At 46.8% G+C, this 13,180-nt stretch overlaps 2 protein-coding genes and 1 long non-coding RNA gene across 28 annotated transcripts in view; 1 reads left to right on the top strand and 2 right to left on the bottom strand.

Annotated features, from left to right (window-relative positions):
• LOC120890728 (bone morphogenetic protein 8A) overlaps positions 1-5,931 on the bottom strand; it is a 33,841-nt gene extending 27,910 nt beyond the window's left edge. The window contains exon 1 of the mRNA XM_078025979.1: positions 4,532-5,931. Coding sequence (XP_077882105.1) covers positions 4,532-4,862 — 331 coding nt within the window. The 5' untranslated portion in view covers positions 4,863-5,931. The remainder of the gene's footprint in view (positions 1-4,531) is intronic.
• On the top strand, positions 5,295-6,576 carry LOC144368004 (uncharacterized). The gene is made up of 2 exons (XR_013427725.1): positions 5,295-5,350; positions 5,654-6,576. It is a non-coding gene; the product is annotated as an uncharacterized LOC144368004 (long non-coding RNA).
• Positions 6,577-8,931: 2,355 nt separating this feature from the next.
• LOC101963192 (microtubule actin crosslinking factor 1) overlaps positions 8,932-13,180 on the bottom strand; it is a 347,556-nt gene continuing 343,307 nt past the window's right edge. For all 26 annotated transcript variants that reach the window (XM_078025963.1, XM_078025971.1, XM_078025962.1 and 23 more), the window contains 2 exons: positions 11,572-11,701; positions 8,932-10,376 (listed from right to left, as the gene is read on the bottom strand). In XM_078025963.1, the coding sequence (XP_077882089.1) occupies positions 10,120-10,376; positions 11,572-11,701 (387 nt within the window). In that variant the 3' untranslated portion in view covers positions 8,932-10,119. The remainder of the gene's footprint in view (positions 10,377-11,571; positions 11,702-13,180) is intronic.

Here is a 13,180-nt window from a genome sequence, read left to right as displayed (position 1 = left end):
TAGCTTAGTGGTAAGCACTTGCGTAATGCACACAAAACTCTGGGTTCATCTTCAGCATTAATCCCTCCCCCCACCCCATGCGTGCGGGCGCGCACACACACACACACACACACACACACACACACACAAACACACACAATGTCCAGAGCTGCTTTATTTGTAATAAACAGAAACTGGAATGTTTCTGAGTTGTTCATTAATAAAAATAAATTTAGCCAGGCACTGGGGTGTAAGAAGATTGCAAGTTGGAGGCCAGCCTGGGCAACTCGGTGAGACCCTGTCTCAAAATAAAATATAAAAAGGGCTGGATGTAGCTCAGTGGTCGAGCAACCCTGGGTTCAATCTCCAGTACAGAGAGAGAGAGAGAGAGAGAGAGAGAGAGAGAGAGAATAAATTAATAAGGACAAACTGGAAGCCAGGCACAGTGGCCCATGGTTGTAATCCCAGTGGCTTGGGAGGCTGAGGCAGGAGGATCATGAGTTCAAAGTAACCTCAGCAACAGTGATGTGCTAAGCAACTCAGTGAGACCCTGACTCTAGATAAAATACAAATTAGGGCTGGGAATGTGGCTCAGTGGTTGAGTGCCTCTGACTTCAATCCCTGGTACCCCCACCCTCCAAAAAAAAAAAGGGAAAAACTGGTCTATTTGTGCAATGGAATACAACTCAGTGATAAAACAAGAACATGGATGAATCTTAAAAAAAATATGTCTAGTGAAAGACTAGCTAGACATAAAATTATACATTATATGATTACATTTATATGAAGTTTATAAAACAGGCCAAATGAATCTATAGTGATAGAAATCAGAAAGTAGTTACTTGGGAGACTGGCTGATAGGAATAGATTCCCAGAGGAGACCGTTATGTTTTGGTATGGTCTAAAGTTTATATAGTAAGTATGCTTTACTTCTATAAATATCAGAACAACAAAGACACATTAAAAACAAGATTCTCAGTTTAGAAGTCACATTCATATTTTGACTAATTAAGCAGCATTCACTGCATCTGTAGATGGACCAGGCCCCAGGATGTGAAAGCAGGAAGATGACCTGCTATGTGGCCATGTGGCCCTGGGAAAATCACCTAATATCTTTCTCTCTCTCTCTCTCTCTCTCTCTCTCTCTCTCTCTCTCTCTCTCTCTCTCTCTCTCTCTCTCTGTAAGGGGGATATAACTCAGGGGCACTTTATTTTTGAGGCAGGGTCTCACTAAGTTGCTGAGGCTGGCTTTGAACTTGAGATCCTCCCATCTCAACCTTATGAGTCACTGGGATTATAGGCATGTGCTGCTACACCTGGCTCTAATCTCCTCTTTTAAAAACCAATTGTGACAGCAATGTGTAAGATGCAAAATGTTGAAAGAGATGTGGAGGTTCTGGGCATAAGCCCATCACTGAGTAGCATCTCACACAATCCTTGACAGCCCCATAAAATGAGTAGCTCCATTTTACAGTGGAGGAAACTGAGGTTTGGATGGATGGACAGGAAAGCCCAGATCACATTGAGAATAAGTGTCTGAGTCATGCAAATTCTGCCTGTGTGACTCCTAAGTCAGAATCTCTTGACCCAGTCCTGTCTGCTTTGCTATTGCTCAGGGCAGGGGAGGGTCAGTCTAGCACACCTGAAAATTATCTGTGGCTCATGCATTTATTATTTGTCTCTCCACTGAAAGGTCAGCATTGTTATGTCCCTAGCAACTAGAATTAGCCCTGGCATGTTACAGGTAGTAATAACTCTTTGTTGAGTGAATGAATGAATGAATGAATCGGAAAATGAAAGAATTTCCCAGTAAAGAATCAGCAATAGAGCGCTCGCCTAGCATGTGTGAGGTACTGAGTTCAATCTTCAGCACTATGTAAAAAATAAATAAATAAAATGAAAGTATTGTATCCAACTACAACATATATATATATATATATATATATATATATATATATATATATATATATATATATTTTTTTTTTTTTTTTTAATAAGAACCAAAGGAAGAGACCCGAAACCCATGGGGAGAAGTATCATCCTTCAAGGTCACAAGACAGGCAAGAGTAGAGCAGGACTCACCAGGTCCCTAATTTTCACTCAGCCCTAGTTCTTCCAAATCCAACAACTTCAGTTCATCACCACCCCTGTCCCTGGTTGCTGGGACCACAGGAATAAGTTAGTCTGGTTCAGGAAAGGGTCAGGGCAAAAGCACAGATGGCACCATCGAACCTGCCTAGACTGCTGCCTGTTAGTGCTGTTTGTTCCTCAGTTTCTCAATCTGGAACACAGGCACCTGCCTCTCCACTGACGCCAGGTGGGGAAGGATTCAGGAAGAACATGCAGAATTGGTCCTTCCTCCATCAGAAGAGGCCAGATAGGTCTGAGAAGCTCGAGCACAGGAGTGGAGCAGAGCTGTGAGAAGGTTCCTCTGATACAGAGCCCAGGATCAGGGATGGGAGGCATCTCATTAATCCAACATCACCCCTGCAGACTGGATGAGATGCAAAGGTACAGATAATGGATGCAGACATGCAGGAAGTAAGGGGAGGCCAGGTGGTGGTACAAGAACCTCAGGGCTGTGCCTTGCCTGAGCATAGGGAGACCAGGGACAGGACCCCTCTGCTCCACACAGTAATAGTCCCATTTCTTCATCCTGACCGAGGGGAGCTAAGGGTCTACAGGCTGTTGTTGAGTGAATGAATGAATGAATAGACAGACAAGTGGGGCAGGGTCACCAGCTCTGACCACAGCCCTGACTCCCAATGCAGGTCCTGGAAATCATGTGGGGCTTCCCAAGGCACTTGCTCCCCAAGGGGCCTGTGCTTTGGTGGGAGGCCCTCATGAGACCTCAGCTCTGTGTCCCACAGACTGCCATCAACAGTCAGGGACCTGGAGGGACAGGCCTCACTTCCTGGGCCTGATGAAGCTGACAGGAGAGATGGAGCTGGAGGTAGCAGGTGGGGAGCTGGGTCAGCACCACAGCAACTCTGCTATTAGACCCCACAGTGGTTCTGGGGCCCAATCTTTGGGGTTGGGCCTGGGCCTCTAACACGGAAGAGATCCTGGTTCGTGTCTAATCCCCACCTACACCCTTGGTAATTACCAGTTAAAACTACTCTGACTGAGAGAGATCTAGAGTGCAGTGAGTGCATCAGAATAAAGAAGGCCCTTCTGAGGGTGCCGCCCACAGCCAGGGCTGCACAAAGACCTGCTTGTTAATCCCAGCCTCAGAGGCCCAGATCACAATGAGACATGCAGAGAAGATGGGATTTGGAATCCAAGGCCCTGACAATCTAGGTTTGTCCTGACTAGGCCACATAGAAGCTGTCTATCCTAGTGGTACCCTTGCTTCTTTGGGTCCCTGTGTCCTCACCTGAGTGGTAGGGATGGAGACCATGGCTGTTCACAGGAGAATCAGGAGTGATGCTCTGTGTGGAGGGGGCTGGCAGTCACAGCAAGGGTCCTGTCCCTGCTCTCACCGCATCACCTGGTCCCCAGACCCAGCCTGCTGCCTGTCCCAGCCCAGGCCCCTACCTGTCACTAGCCACAGACAGGAGACAAAGTGCATGAAGGATATGACCAGCAGCAAATACTCAGGACTCTACATTCAAAAGTAGTGGGGGAGGAGGCTGTGGCTGTGGCTGTGGCTCAGATTCAGTGGCAGAGTGCTTGCCTAGCATGGGTGAGGCACTGGGTTCAATCCTTAGCACCACATACAAAAAAAAAAAAAAGCAAATAAAATAAAGGCACACTGTCCATCTACAACTACAAAAATAAGTAATAAATAAATAAATAAATAAAGAGTAGTAGAGGGAAATGTCTTTGAGATCTTTAGGAGAGGTTTCTGCAGATAGGAAGAGCCAAGTTTTTTTCTGGGGGAAAGAAGAGGGTCTAAGCTGTCCCTTGGGTCATTCACAGTCCTGGACACTCACTCCCTGCCAGGCCACAGCCCAGGTGCAGGGAGCTGTCTGTCCACTCCTTCCCCAGCCCCTCCCTGAGAGCACACTCCACCCACAGGCTCAGTGCTGCACAGGGAAGAATCTGCTATGTGAGGACTCAGGCTTGTCAGTTAGCTCTGGTCACTTTGATGATGACCACAGGCTTTCACACTGAACTTTGTCCCTCTCCTCAGTACAGCCCTTATCACACTAACAGTATCACAGCCTCTATTCACCAGTCTTCTCAGGACCAACTGTCTTCCTGGTACCACCCAGGTGGGTCCCAACATCACTGGATCCCTAAGCCTGGGTGTGGTTGGAGACAGGGTGAATGTATCCCCTGGAAGTTCACATCCTGCCTGCTCCTGTCCACCTCACAGCTCAGGGAACCTGGGCCACTTCTTAGACCTTCCATCTCCTGACTACTAGTCTTCCCCCTGACCTCCACAGGTCCTGTCACAGATCCCTGACTACCTGCCCAGGGCAGGTTTTGGCACTTTTGTCCAAGGATTCGCAAATTCTCCTGGAGCCCAATTCACTCCCAGGAGTGCCAGCCTGAGGCCGCCACACCCCGGGTCCTTGACGCCATCCTGGGGCCCCCTGCAACTCACCCATGTTGACAAAGCTCATGACCAGGTCGGTGCGACCCAGGTGTCGCTCCGGGGACCCACCATCCTCATCGTCGTCGCCAGCCATGGAGTGGTAGAGGTCCAGCATGAAAAGCGGGGCAGATGCGGGCACCCGGGCAGCAGCAGGTGGCGCACGGGGCCTGGGTGGCCCAGGCAAACCGAGCACCGCCAGAATCTCACGCTGCATGTCGCGGTGTTCTCGATCGCCCAGCCGTCGCTGGGGACAGCTGTGCAGGGGGCGCGGACCAGGGCTGCCTCCCAGCGCGCACAGCGCCAGGCCCAAGAGCCAGAGCTGTGCGGGGCGCCAGGCCATGGCAGGCCGGTCCGGAGTACTCAGCCCGAGCGCATCTGCTCCGTAGCCCGGCCTGGGAACGCCCCGACGGCGAGCAGCAGACTGAGCTTTTGAGGTCCCGGAGACACAACGGGCGTCTCCCGGGGTCTCAGGGAATCCCCAGAACCCCCTACGCGCGGCACCTGTCTGGGCTCGGGGATGTGGGGAAGCGGCCGCCGCAGCCACAAGGCATAGGCTACAGCAGAGACTGGGACTAATCAGTCTGTTGCCGTCGGTCGATCCCGCCAGCTGAGGACGCAGCGGGCAGGGACAGCGGGCGAACTCGGTGGCAATCCCGGCAGCGCAGACCTGACAGTTACCTCCTAGCTGCGGGACCGTCGGTGCAGCTCTTCAGCCCCGCCTCCTCCCCGAGATAGACCAATGGGACACAGGGGCGGGGACCATGAGCAGAAACTGCGCCTTGGAAGGGTCTGGGTTGCTGCTGGAGTTGCGGGTGGTAGGAACTCGAGGTGCAGCCCTGTGTTTGCGGGTGGGTGGGCAGTGGAGAGTTTCATAGGTAGACCTGGCGTCAGCGTCATCGAGATGGTCCTGGGTTCCCCACCCACCTGAATGAGAGCAATGCAGGGCCTCGTTGCGGAAGAACCCTGGGTCTGGGCACAGTCTCGGAAAAGCAGGCACCTGGCGCTCCGCAGGGCGTGTCCTCCAGCGCCCAGCGGGGCGGAGATCCCAAGTCCTGGTCCAGCCAGCCGTGAGACCCGCAGCCGCACTTTAGTGCTCGGGGAGACGTTAACCGGCCTTACTTGCACTTTCAGGTGCCATCTGGAGGAGCTGCGCAACTACACCTCGAAGGAGGGGCACGTTCCTCTGCCAGCAGCAGCGGGCCTCGGGTCCCAACTAACACAGCGCTCTGCGGTCTCTGGAAGTCCTCGCGGTTCTCTGTGTGCTCTGTTGTGGAGGCCTCCAACGCGTGCTCAATCTATTCTCCCCATGCGCCCACCCAGCGGGCCCCGCGTGCGCACTGCGTTCACTACTGCTGATCCTAGTCTTGCTACAGATGCTAGCTAGCCTGCCTCTGACACCTAAACTGAGCTCCGAAGGCTAGAAGGAATTGGCTCCGTTGGACCGGAAATGTCAGTGGGAGGAAAGTGCTGCAGTAGAGGGAATGGCCTGTGTCAAGACCCTTAGATTCCAGGGAGCATCATAATGGCAGGTAACAGCACTGCCTCTTGCCAGGCATGTAGAGTGTGTGTCCTGTACCGTTCTGTAATGTTAATATTATTGTTATGGGGTGCACACAATTGGAACCCTCTTTTTGAAAAAAAATATTTTTAGTTGTATATGGACACTTTTATTTATCTAATTCATTTATTTATTTGTGGTGCTGAGGATCAAACCCAGCCTCACGTGTGCTAGGCAAGCACTTTACCACTGAGCCACAACCCCAGCCCCTGGATCCCTCTTTTTAACAGATGAGGAAGTTGAGGGTAAGGGACTTTCCCCAGCTGATACAACAGTGGAGCTGGCCTGGGGCAGGTGGTCACCTAGAGGTTAGCTGTTCATTGAAACCCAGAGAGCAGGGCAGATCCAGGAACAGAGGCTGGAGGGGCTGCCAAGGGATAGACCACAAAGGGCCTTGCAGGGAGCAACATAAGGTCCTTGGGCACCTAGTAATTATGATGTCTCCCATGAGAATTCAAATTTAAACCTCCAAATAAAGGTATAATGTCCAACCAAACCACATTTTGATTGGTAACTTCAAGGTTTTAAATATCGACTAATTTTTTTTCCTCTGAGGCAGGGTTTTGCTATGTTGCCCAGGGTGTTCTCAAACTCACAATCCTCCTGTCTCCACTAAAATTGTAATGTAATCATTTGTTAGTGTCTAGTTTTTCTATTACCCAACAAAAAAATTTCCACACTCCTTGCAAGCCCCATAAAGACACTGAATTTTAACCTATGGATAATGTGGAAAGTGACCAATTTGAGACCAGAGCCAGAATGCAGAGAACGTTGATTACAGGGAGACTGAAGTCAGGGTCTGGAATTGGGGGCAGGTGCAGCAGTTGGGAAAAGAGGGGACTGACAATGAACCCTTCATGGTGACGGGATGGAGAGGCAGAGGAGAAAGTTGTTTAGGAGACTGAATCCACAGGTTCTGAGGACAGGAGGGCAGATTCAAGGGGTTGTTCTTGTCAGCTGGGTCAGGGGCTGAGTCTCCTGGCCACCTCCCCTTCATTGTCCTCTCTGTACCCTGTGCATCCCCATGAACCCACACCACAGCATTTGGAGCCTCTCGTCCAGCTGGTAACTTCCAGGTAATGTTTTGTGCAATGCTTGGCTCCTAGCTAGACAGCAAGCAGCCCAGTGTTGGGCTGATTCTTAGGACAGAAACCATTTATCTTGATTTATGATGAGTGAAGATAGCTATGTCTCCCAACAATGGCTTCACTTTTCTGTAGACCTAAAAGTAGCAGGTTTTAGACTCTCAAAAGGATTCAGCCCACAATTCAACAACCAGGGTGGTTGTTGAGTGGGTGGCCTTGAGCCAGAGATGAGCAAATGAGACCCTGTCCTGAGCTGTCCTCACTTAACGAAAGTGGCCATTGACCAAATTGGTCATTTCAAAGGCAAAATGAAAGCTGCACTCCCAGCCAACAAAGAGCCTGGAAGAGCAGAGGAGGGGAAGCCATGAAGTGAAGGCCAATTAGTATGAGTGGAACCCCAGACCAGCAGACCTGGGAGGGGACTGAGGTGTGGAGAGTTTCTTGGAGAAAGTAGTCAAAAGGAGGATTTTCCCCAGTTGGTTGGTGGCTTTGTGACTTGAACGTTACTTAACTCTGGCTGTTTCTCTTCCATAAAAGGGAACTTGTGATTTTAGGATTGGGATGAGTATTAAATGAGAATGTACACAGTGCTTGGCACAATCACTGGTCTGCAGTGAGTACTCAATAAACGTTAACTGTTTTTATCACATCATTGAAGACCCTAACAGACATGAACATTTTTTAAACCATTTTTCAGAACTATAATTCTATTTCAACCCTTGTTCTGGTCTATTTTGTACATGGTCTCACATACAGGTACTTGTTGAGTGGAAATACACTTTCTTTGGGTGCCACCACTGCTGAACTTTACTGGAAAGACTTAGCATGCTTCTGTTGCCAGGAGGCCTAGAGGCAGAAGTCCATGGGGGTGAAAAGTTCTGCAAAGTCCTGGCAGCTTGAAGAACCCTAAGCACTTCCTTGGGACCCATCAAGTTGTATACTTCCCTAATCTGGAAATTAGGCCTCAAAACAGCTTTGGTAAATATATTTTGCCAAATTCTTGTATCATAATGGGAAGGTGGTCTGATGACCAAGAATATTGATGGTCTGAGTTTGGGCCCTTCCTATCATGTTGTCTTTTTCATGTTATTAGAATTAGTTAATTTTGGTTATTCTTCTCATTTAAAGCCAACTACAGGCTGGAGGAAAGAGAAATGCCAGACTTAAAGAAGTCAAGGATCAGGTTTAAAGTGCTTTTCTGCCATTTACTCACTCTGTGATTTCAGGGAAATCACTCTTCACTCATTTTCTCCATATAGGAAAACAAAGGAGTTAAACTGGACACATTTGAAACGGTATCTCTGCCCAACTTCCTACTTAAACCTGTAGATCCTCGTCTTCCAAAATAAAAAGATGTTTTCTTTCACTGGCATGGAGTCTGGGGAGCAAAGCAAGCCTTCTGTATGGTAAAACGATGACCAATTTTGCTTCCACTTCTGAAATTCTACCATTTAAACAGATTTCAGCATATTATGGGAAACTGGCCCATTGCCTCAAACCCCAGGATTTTGTAATTTCTAATGTATGAAATTTTTACACATTGCTATTAGTTTAATCATGTAAGTGGGGCAGATTCTCTACAAACCTGTGTATATTTGTTGCCTTGTTAAACAAAATTAACAAGGATTAAACTGTCAACAAGTTCTAGATCCATTAAGATACTCGATTTGAATAACGTATTTTAAGTACCTACAACACTATTATACACTAGGGAACACTTAAATATAAGATAATGATTGAAAATAAAATCAGGAATTACAAAACAATTGTTACTGCAAGCAATTTTAATACAAAATGAGTCTTGTTTTTAAACAGTTCATTGGTAGAGCTTCAGTTTCTGCCTCAATTAAGACCAATTGAGATAATCACACAGCAACATGGTCGGAGCTGTAAGAGGAACAGCAGCTAAAAAACAGGAGCCCCAGACTGCCCCTCTTTGTGGTCACTTGGTCAGTTGACTTTATTACGCACAAAAAAAAGACAGAAGCAGACAGGACTGGTGAACGAGTGTGCTGGTGAGCTCTGTCAGAGAATGAGCAAGTGTTTGTCTGAGGCCCACATTTTCAGAATAGGCTCATGGAATTCATTCTTCAGTTTGTGGGAAGTTGATCGACCATTTGAATAAACAGCAAAAAATGCCAGATAAACAAATCTGTAATTCGCAATGCCACTAAGGATTCTCCCTCACCAAAGGTCTGGGTCCTGGTGAGTACAGGAGTAATTGGTGGCAAGGCTGAATAATTACAAATCAGTTTAAAACCCCAATGTTCTGACGTTTTATGAACAGTTACATTTACCCCTGAATTCTAGCAGCTATGTGTCCTTTAAACACCCAGTACTGAGACAGTACTCCAAGACAGTATTGCAATAAACTCCTTTGTTGTATCCTGTGGAAACGCCACCTAGATTAGGATTCCTCTCTTCAGTTAACATCATACAACAGTAAAACAATGGAAATGCAGTAGGTGCTCCCCCCTCAGTTCTTGCTAATTGAGGTGTCTTGTGATTTATAAAAAGAGTTCCTTAAACACTGCAGGATTCTTATTTTTTTAATATAATTTATCTTGCTGAGATAGCAAGTCAAGTTTATAAAGAAGATGCATTTAGGAATAATCCTAAAAGATAAAGCAGGTTTACAACCCCTGCACCACGCAGAAACCCTATTAAGAGGCTTTTTTTTTTTTTAATACACATTCGCATCTTGACCTTTTCACTTGTTTTTCTCAAATATTTCTGGACCCCATCCATTACAGGGTTACCAGGAGGCAAATTTTATCTACATAAATATTCACATGAAAATAGTAACTTACAAAAAGAAAAAAAATAAGGCAGCTTCATAACACAATTATTCTTTTACACTTTTAACAATATAACTTCTCCCGTTCAGAATAAATATACACCCAATGTGTGGAGCAGGATTCAAAGAGGACAGCGGCATGGGTGCCTGTACAGCGTTATCGCTTGGGCCCAGGAGTCCTGGGGGAGGCAGTGCTGGTCTTCTTGGACATGGTCGGGATTTTAGAAGGTTTGGTGAGCCCTCTTCTGGAGCTGCCCTGGCCTCCTGCAGTGCTGCTTTCTGAAGTGTCTGAACAAGCAGACTGCGTCTCTAAAAGGTCAAAGTCAGAGGCATCACTTCCTCTCCGGCTGCTGGCACGACTCCCGGCTCGACTCCCAGCCCGACTCCCAGGGCGGCTGGCTGACTTCTTAGGGTCTGGAATTCAAGAAAAAAGCAGAAGACTTAATAAAGAAGATATGGGGTGGAAGAACCAGTGACCAAATGACAGGGTAAGGTGCTGATCCTAATTCCACCTGATTGCTGTGTAGGCTTGGGCAAATCACAGCCTCACTAAACCCTGATTATTTCATCTACACAGTCCCTGAGTCTTTCTGGCTTGTGAGTGTACTTGAGAAGCTGGCCTCCTGAGGGACAGAAAGCAGCTTCTGCCAGCAGTGCTGTCAGCTGCCATGCTCCCAAAGTGGAGTCAGTGGGTCTGCTCCAACCTCAGCACAGACGGGTGAGCACTGAGATAATATGCAGGTAGACAGAGATGGAGGTGAAGAACTGGAAGCAGAGAGCCAGGAAAGAAGCTGAATTCCCAGAAGTAACATCAGCCAGTAAGCAGATGCAACCTTTCCTGGACTTTTTCAGTTCACCAGTGGCTGTAATAAATATAAGGTGTTGGTAAAGTTACTAGCAAACTGCCCAGCTATGGACTAGCCCTTTCTTCTTCTTTTTTTTTTTTTGAGGAGAGAGAGAATTTTTAATATTTATTTTTTAGTTCTCGGCAGACACAACCTCTTTGTTGGTATGTGGTGCTGAGGATCGAACCCGGGCCGCACGCATGCCAGGCGAGCGCGCTACCGCTTGAGCCACATCCCCAGCCCCATAGCCCTTTCTTCTTTCATATTCTTTTCTGTGATCATTTCTGATCAACAACAGGTGGCTCAGCTGGGTGTAGTGGCATACACCTGTAATCCCAGCAACTTGGGAGGCTGAGGCAAGAGGATTGCAAGTTCAAGGCCAGCCTCAGCAACTTAGTGAGAACCTGTCTCAAAACAAAAACCAAAAATAAAACGAAAACTTCCCCAAAAGCAAAATTCCACCATCACTGCAAAAAGCAATAAACAAACAAAACCCCCAATGAGGAAAAACCCCAGGTGGCCCAGCTTTGGGAGTGGAAGTACCAGCTCTCAGAAGGCAAGGTTAGAGCTAATTGTAGTTGGAAGGAAAAGCAGCAAAGGTCATTTGAAAACCTGCAGGTCCTTCTTTCTGGATACACTAAGTGCTGTTTTTATCTCTAGCTCCTTAGCGGGTAGGGATCACTGCCAGCAGACTTCCTAGTTCTAAGCCTGGCCATGCACACTCACCCCTTGCCTCACACATACTTCACTGTTTAAATACTTACCTGCCCGATTAGTTTTGGCACCTGTGGAAGCTGGGGAAGAACTATTGCTGGTATCACCAGCAAGGGACGTTCGGCTAGAATGAAAAGTTGGTGTTGGTCGTTTCAACTTGCTGCCTGCTGATGGAATAACCTTAAAAAAAATTTTTAAAAGGTCATATTTACTTAGTGAAATCATTGACAAAAATTTCATTTCAAAAAAGTCAATGTAGTCTCTTTATATCGGATCAACTGAAAAACAAATTAAAAGTCCTGGAAAACAAAGATATATTTTGAAAGTGTCCTATGTTCATGGCTTCTGATGATTCCCAAAGACTTTTAAGATCTAATTAAAATTTCAAAATGCCTAATACCTTTTAGTCTAATATCCTTGTTGATAAGTACAGATAAAATTACTTGACTTTAGGCCAAATAGCTGAGAAGGACTGTGATCAGAACAAGACTGCGGATCCAGGAGGCCTGGGTTTGCACCTGGGCTGTGACTGACCCAGTGTCTTTGCTTCTCCCTGGGAAATGAAGGGTAAATCCTGCCTTTCCTACTTAATTTTACCAGACTTTCTCTTGGTTAGTACTTCCCAGCCCAGGGAGGTCCCTAGTCTTGTCCTCTTGCTCTTTACTCTGCCTGGACCATTGTTGCATAATCTCCTACCCCAACAAATGTGTAGCACACCCTTCCTTTCCCTCAGGAGCTCTGCTGAGAGGCTGACCTATCAGAGAGGTCTTGCCTCACCACTCAAGTGACACAGCTTGCATTTTTGCTTCTGTAGTTTTTGCACAGTACTATCACTGTCTGACGTACATGTACACCATGTACACTTGCTTGTTGCTGCTTTCTCCCATGTTAAGCTTCAACTTCATAAAGGCAGGGACTTTTTTTTTTAATCCATTTGCACCTAAAACTGACACAAAAGAGGAATTTGATAAAACTTTGTTGAGCTGGGCACAGTGGCGCATACCTGTAATCCCAGTGACTGGGGAGACTGAGACAAATGGATGGCAAGTTCAAGACCGCCTCAGCAACTTAGTGAGGTCTTATCTCAAAATAATAAAAAAGGGCTGGGGATGTGGCTCAGTGGTAAAGCACTGGGTTAAATTCCTACTATCGAAAACAATACAAAAAACCTTGTTGAATGAATAAATGAAGTATAGAAACATTTTCTAAACTGGGAATTATGTGTTATTATTACTGCTACCAGTGACCAGTAGGAGCTTCGTTTTTCATATCAACGTGTGTGTTTTAAAGACAGACTTAATTAGGAGGAAAAAGAATACTTGAAACACTGTTTTAAATCATTCACACCACAACATGCTATTTTTTCTTTGAAATCAGTTGCATAAATTGTTTTCCAGGACCTTTAAGATGTTTATACAGATAGGAGAGTAAAGCAACCCACCTCACTGTGTTTGCTGTGTTTAATTTATATAAAGGAAAGGTAAAAGCAACAGAAAGTGATTAACACTCAAGCAGGAACTCTCCTGGCCCACAGGAGAGGAGCACCAGTTTCAGAAGCCATCCTTCCCCAGCGAGCACTGTTGCCAGGAATCCCCAGCTCTAGAGACTCCAGGCTGGGAGGACATGGCCTGGCAACAGGACATCAATGAGTAAAGAAAC

The sequence above is a fragment of the Ictidomys tridecemlineatus genome, chromosome 11, assembly GCF_052094955.1.
Source record: "Ictidomys tridecemlineatus isolate mIctTri1 chromosome 11, mIctTri1.hap1, whole genome shotgun sequence".
In the NCBI taxonomy this organism is placed as follows: domain Eukaryota; kingdom Metazoa; phylum Chordata; class Mammalia; order Rodentia; family Sciuridae; genus Ictidomys; species Ictidomys tridecemlineatus.
Note: the sequence above shows the minus strand (reverse complement) of the source record. Positions and strands in the feature narration are given on the sequence as shown.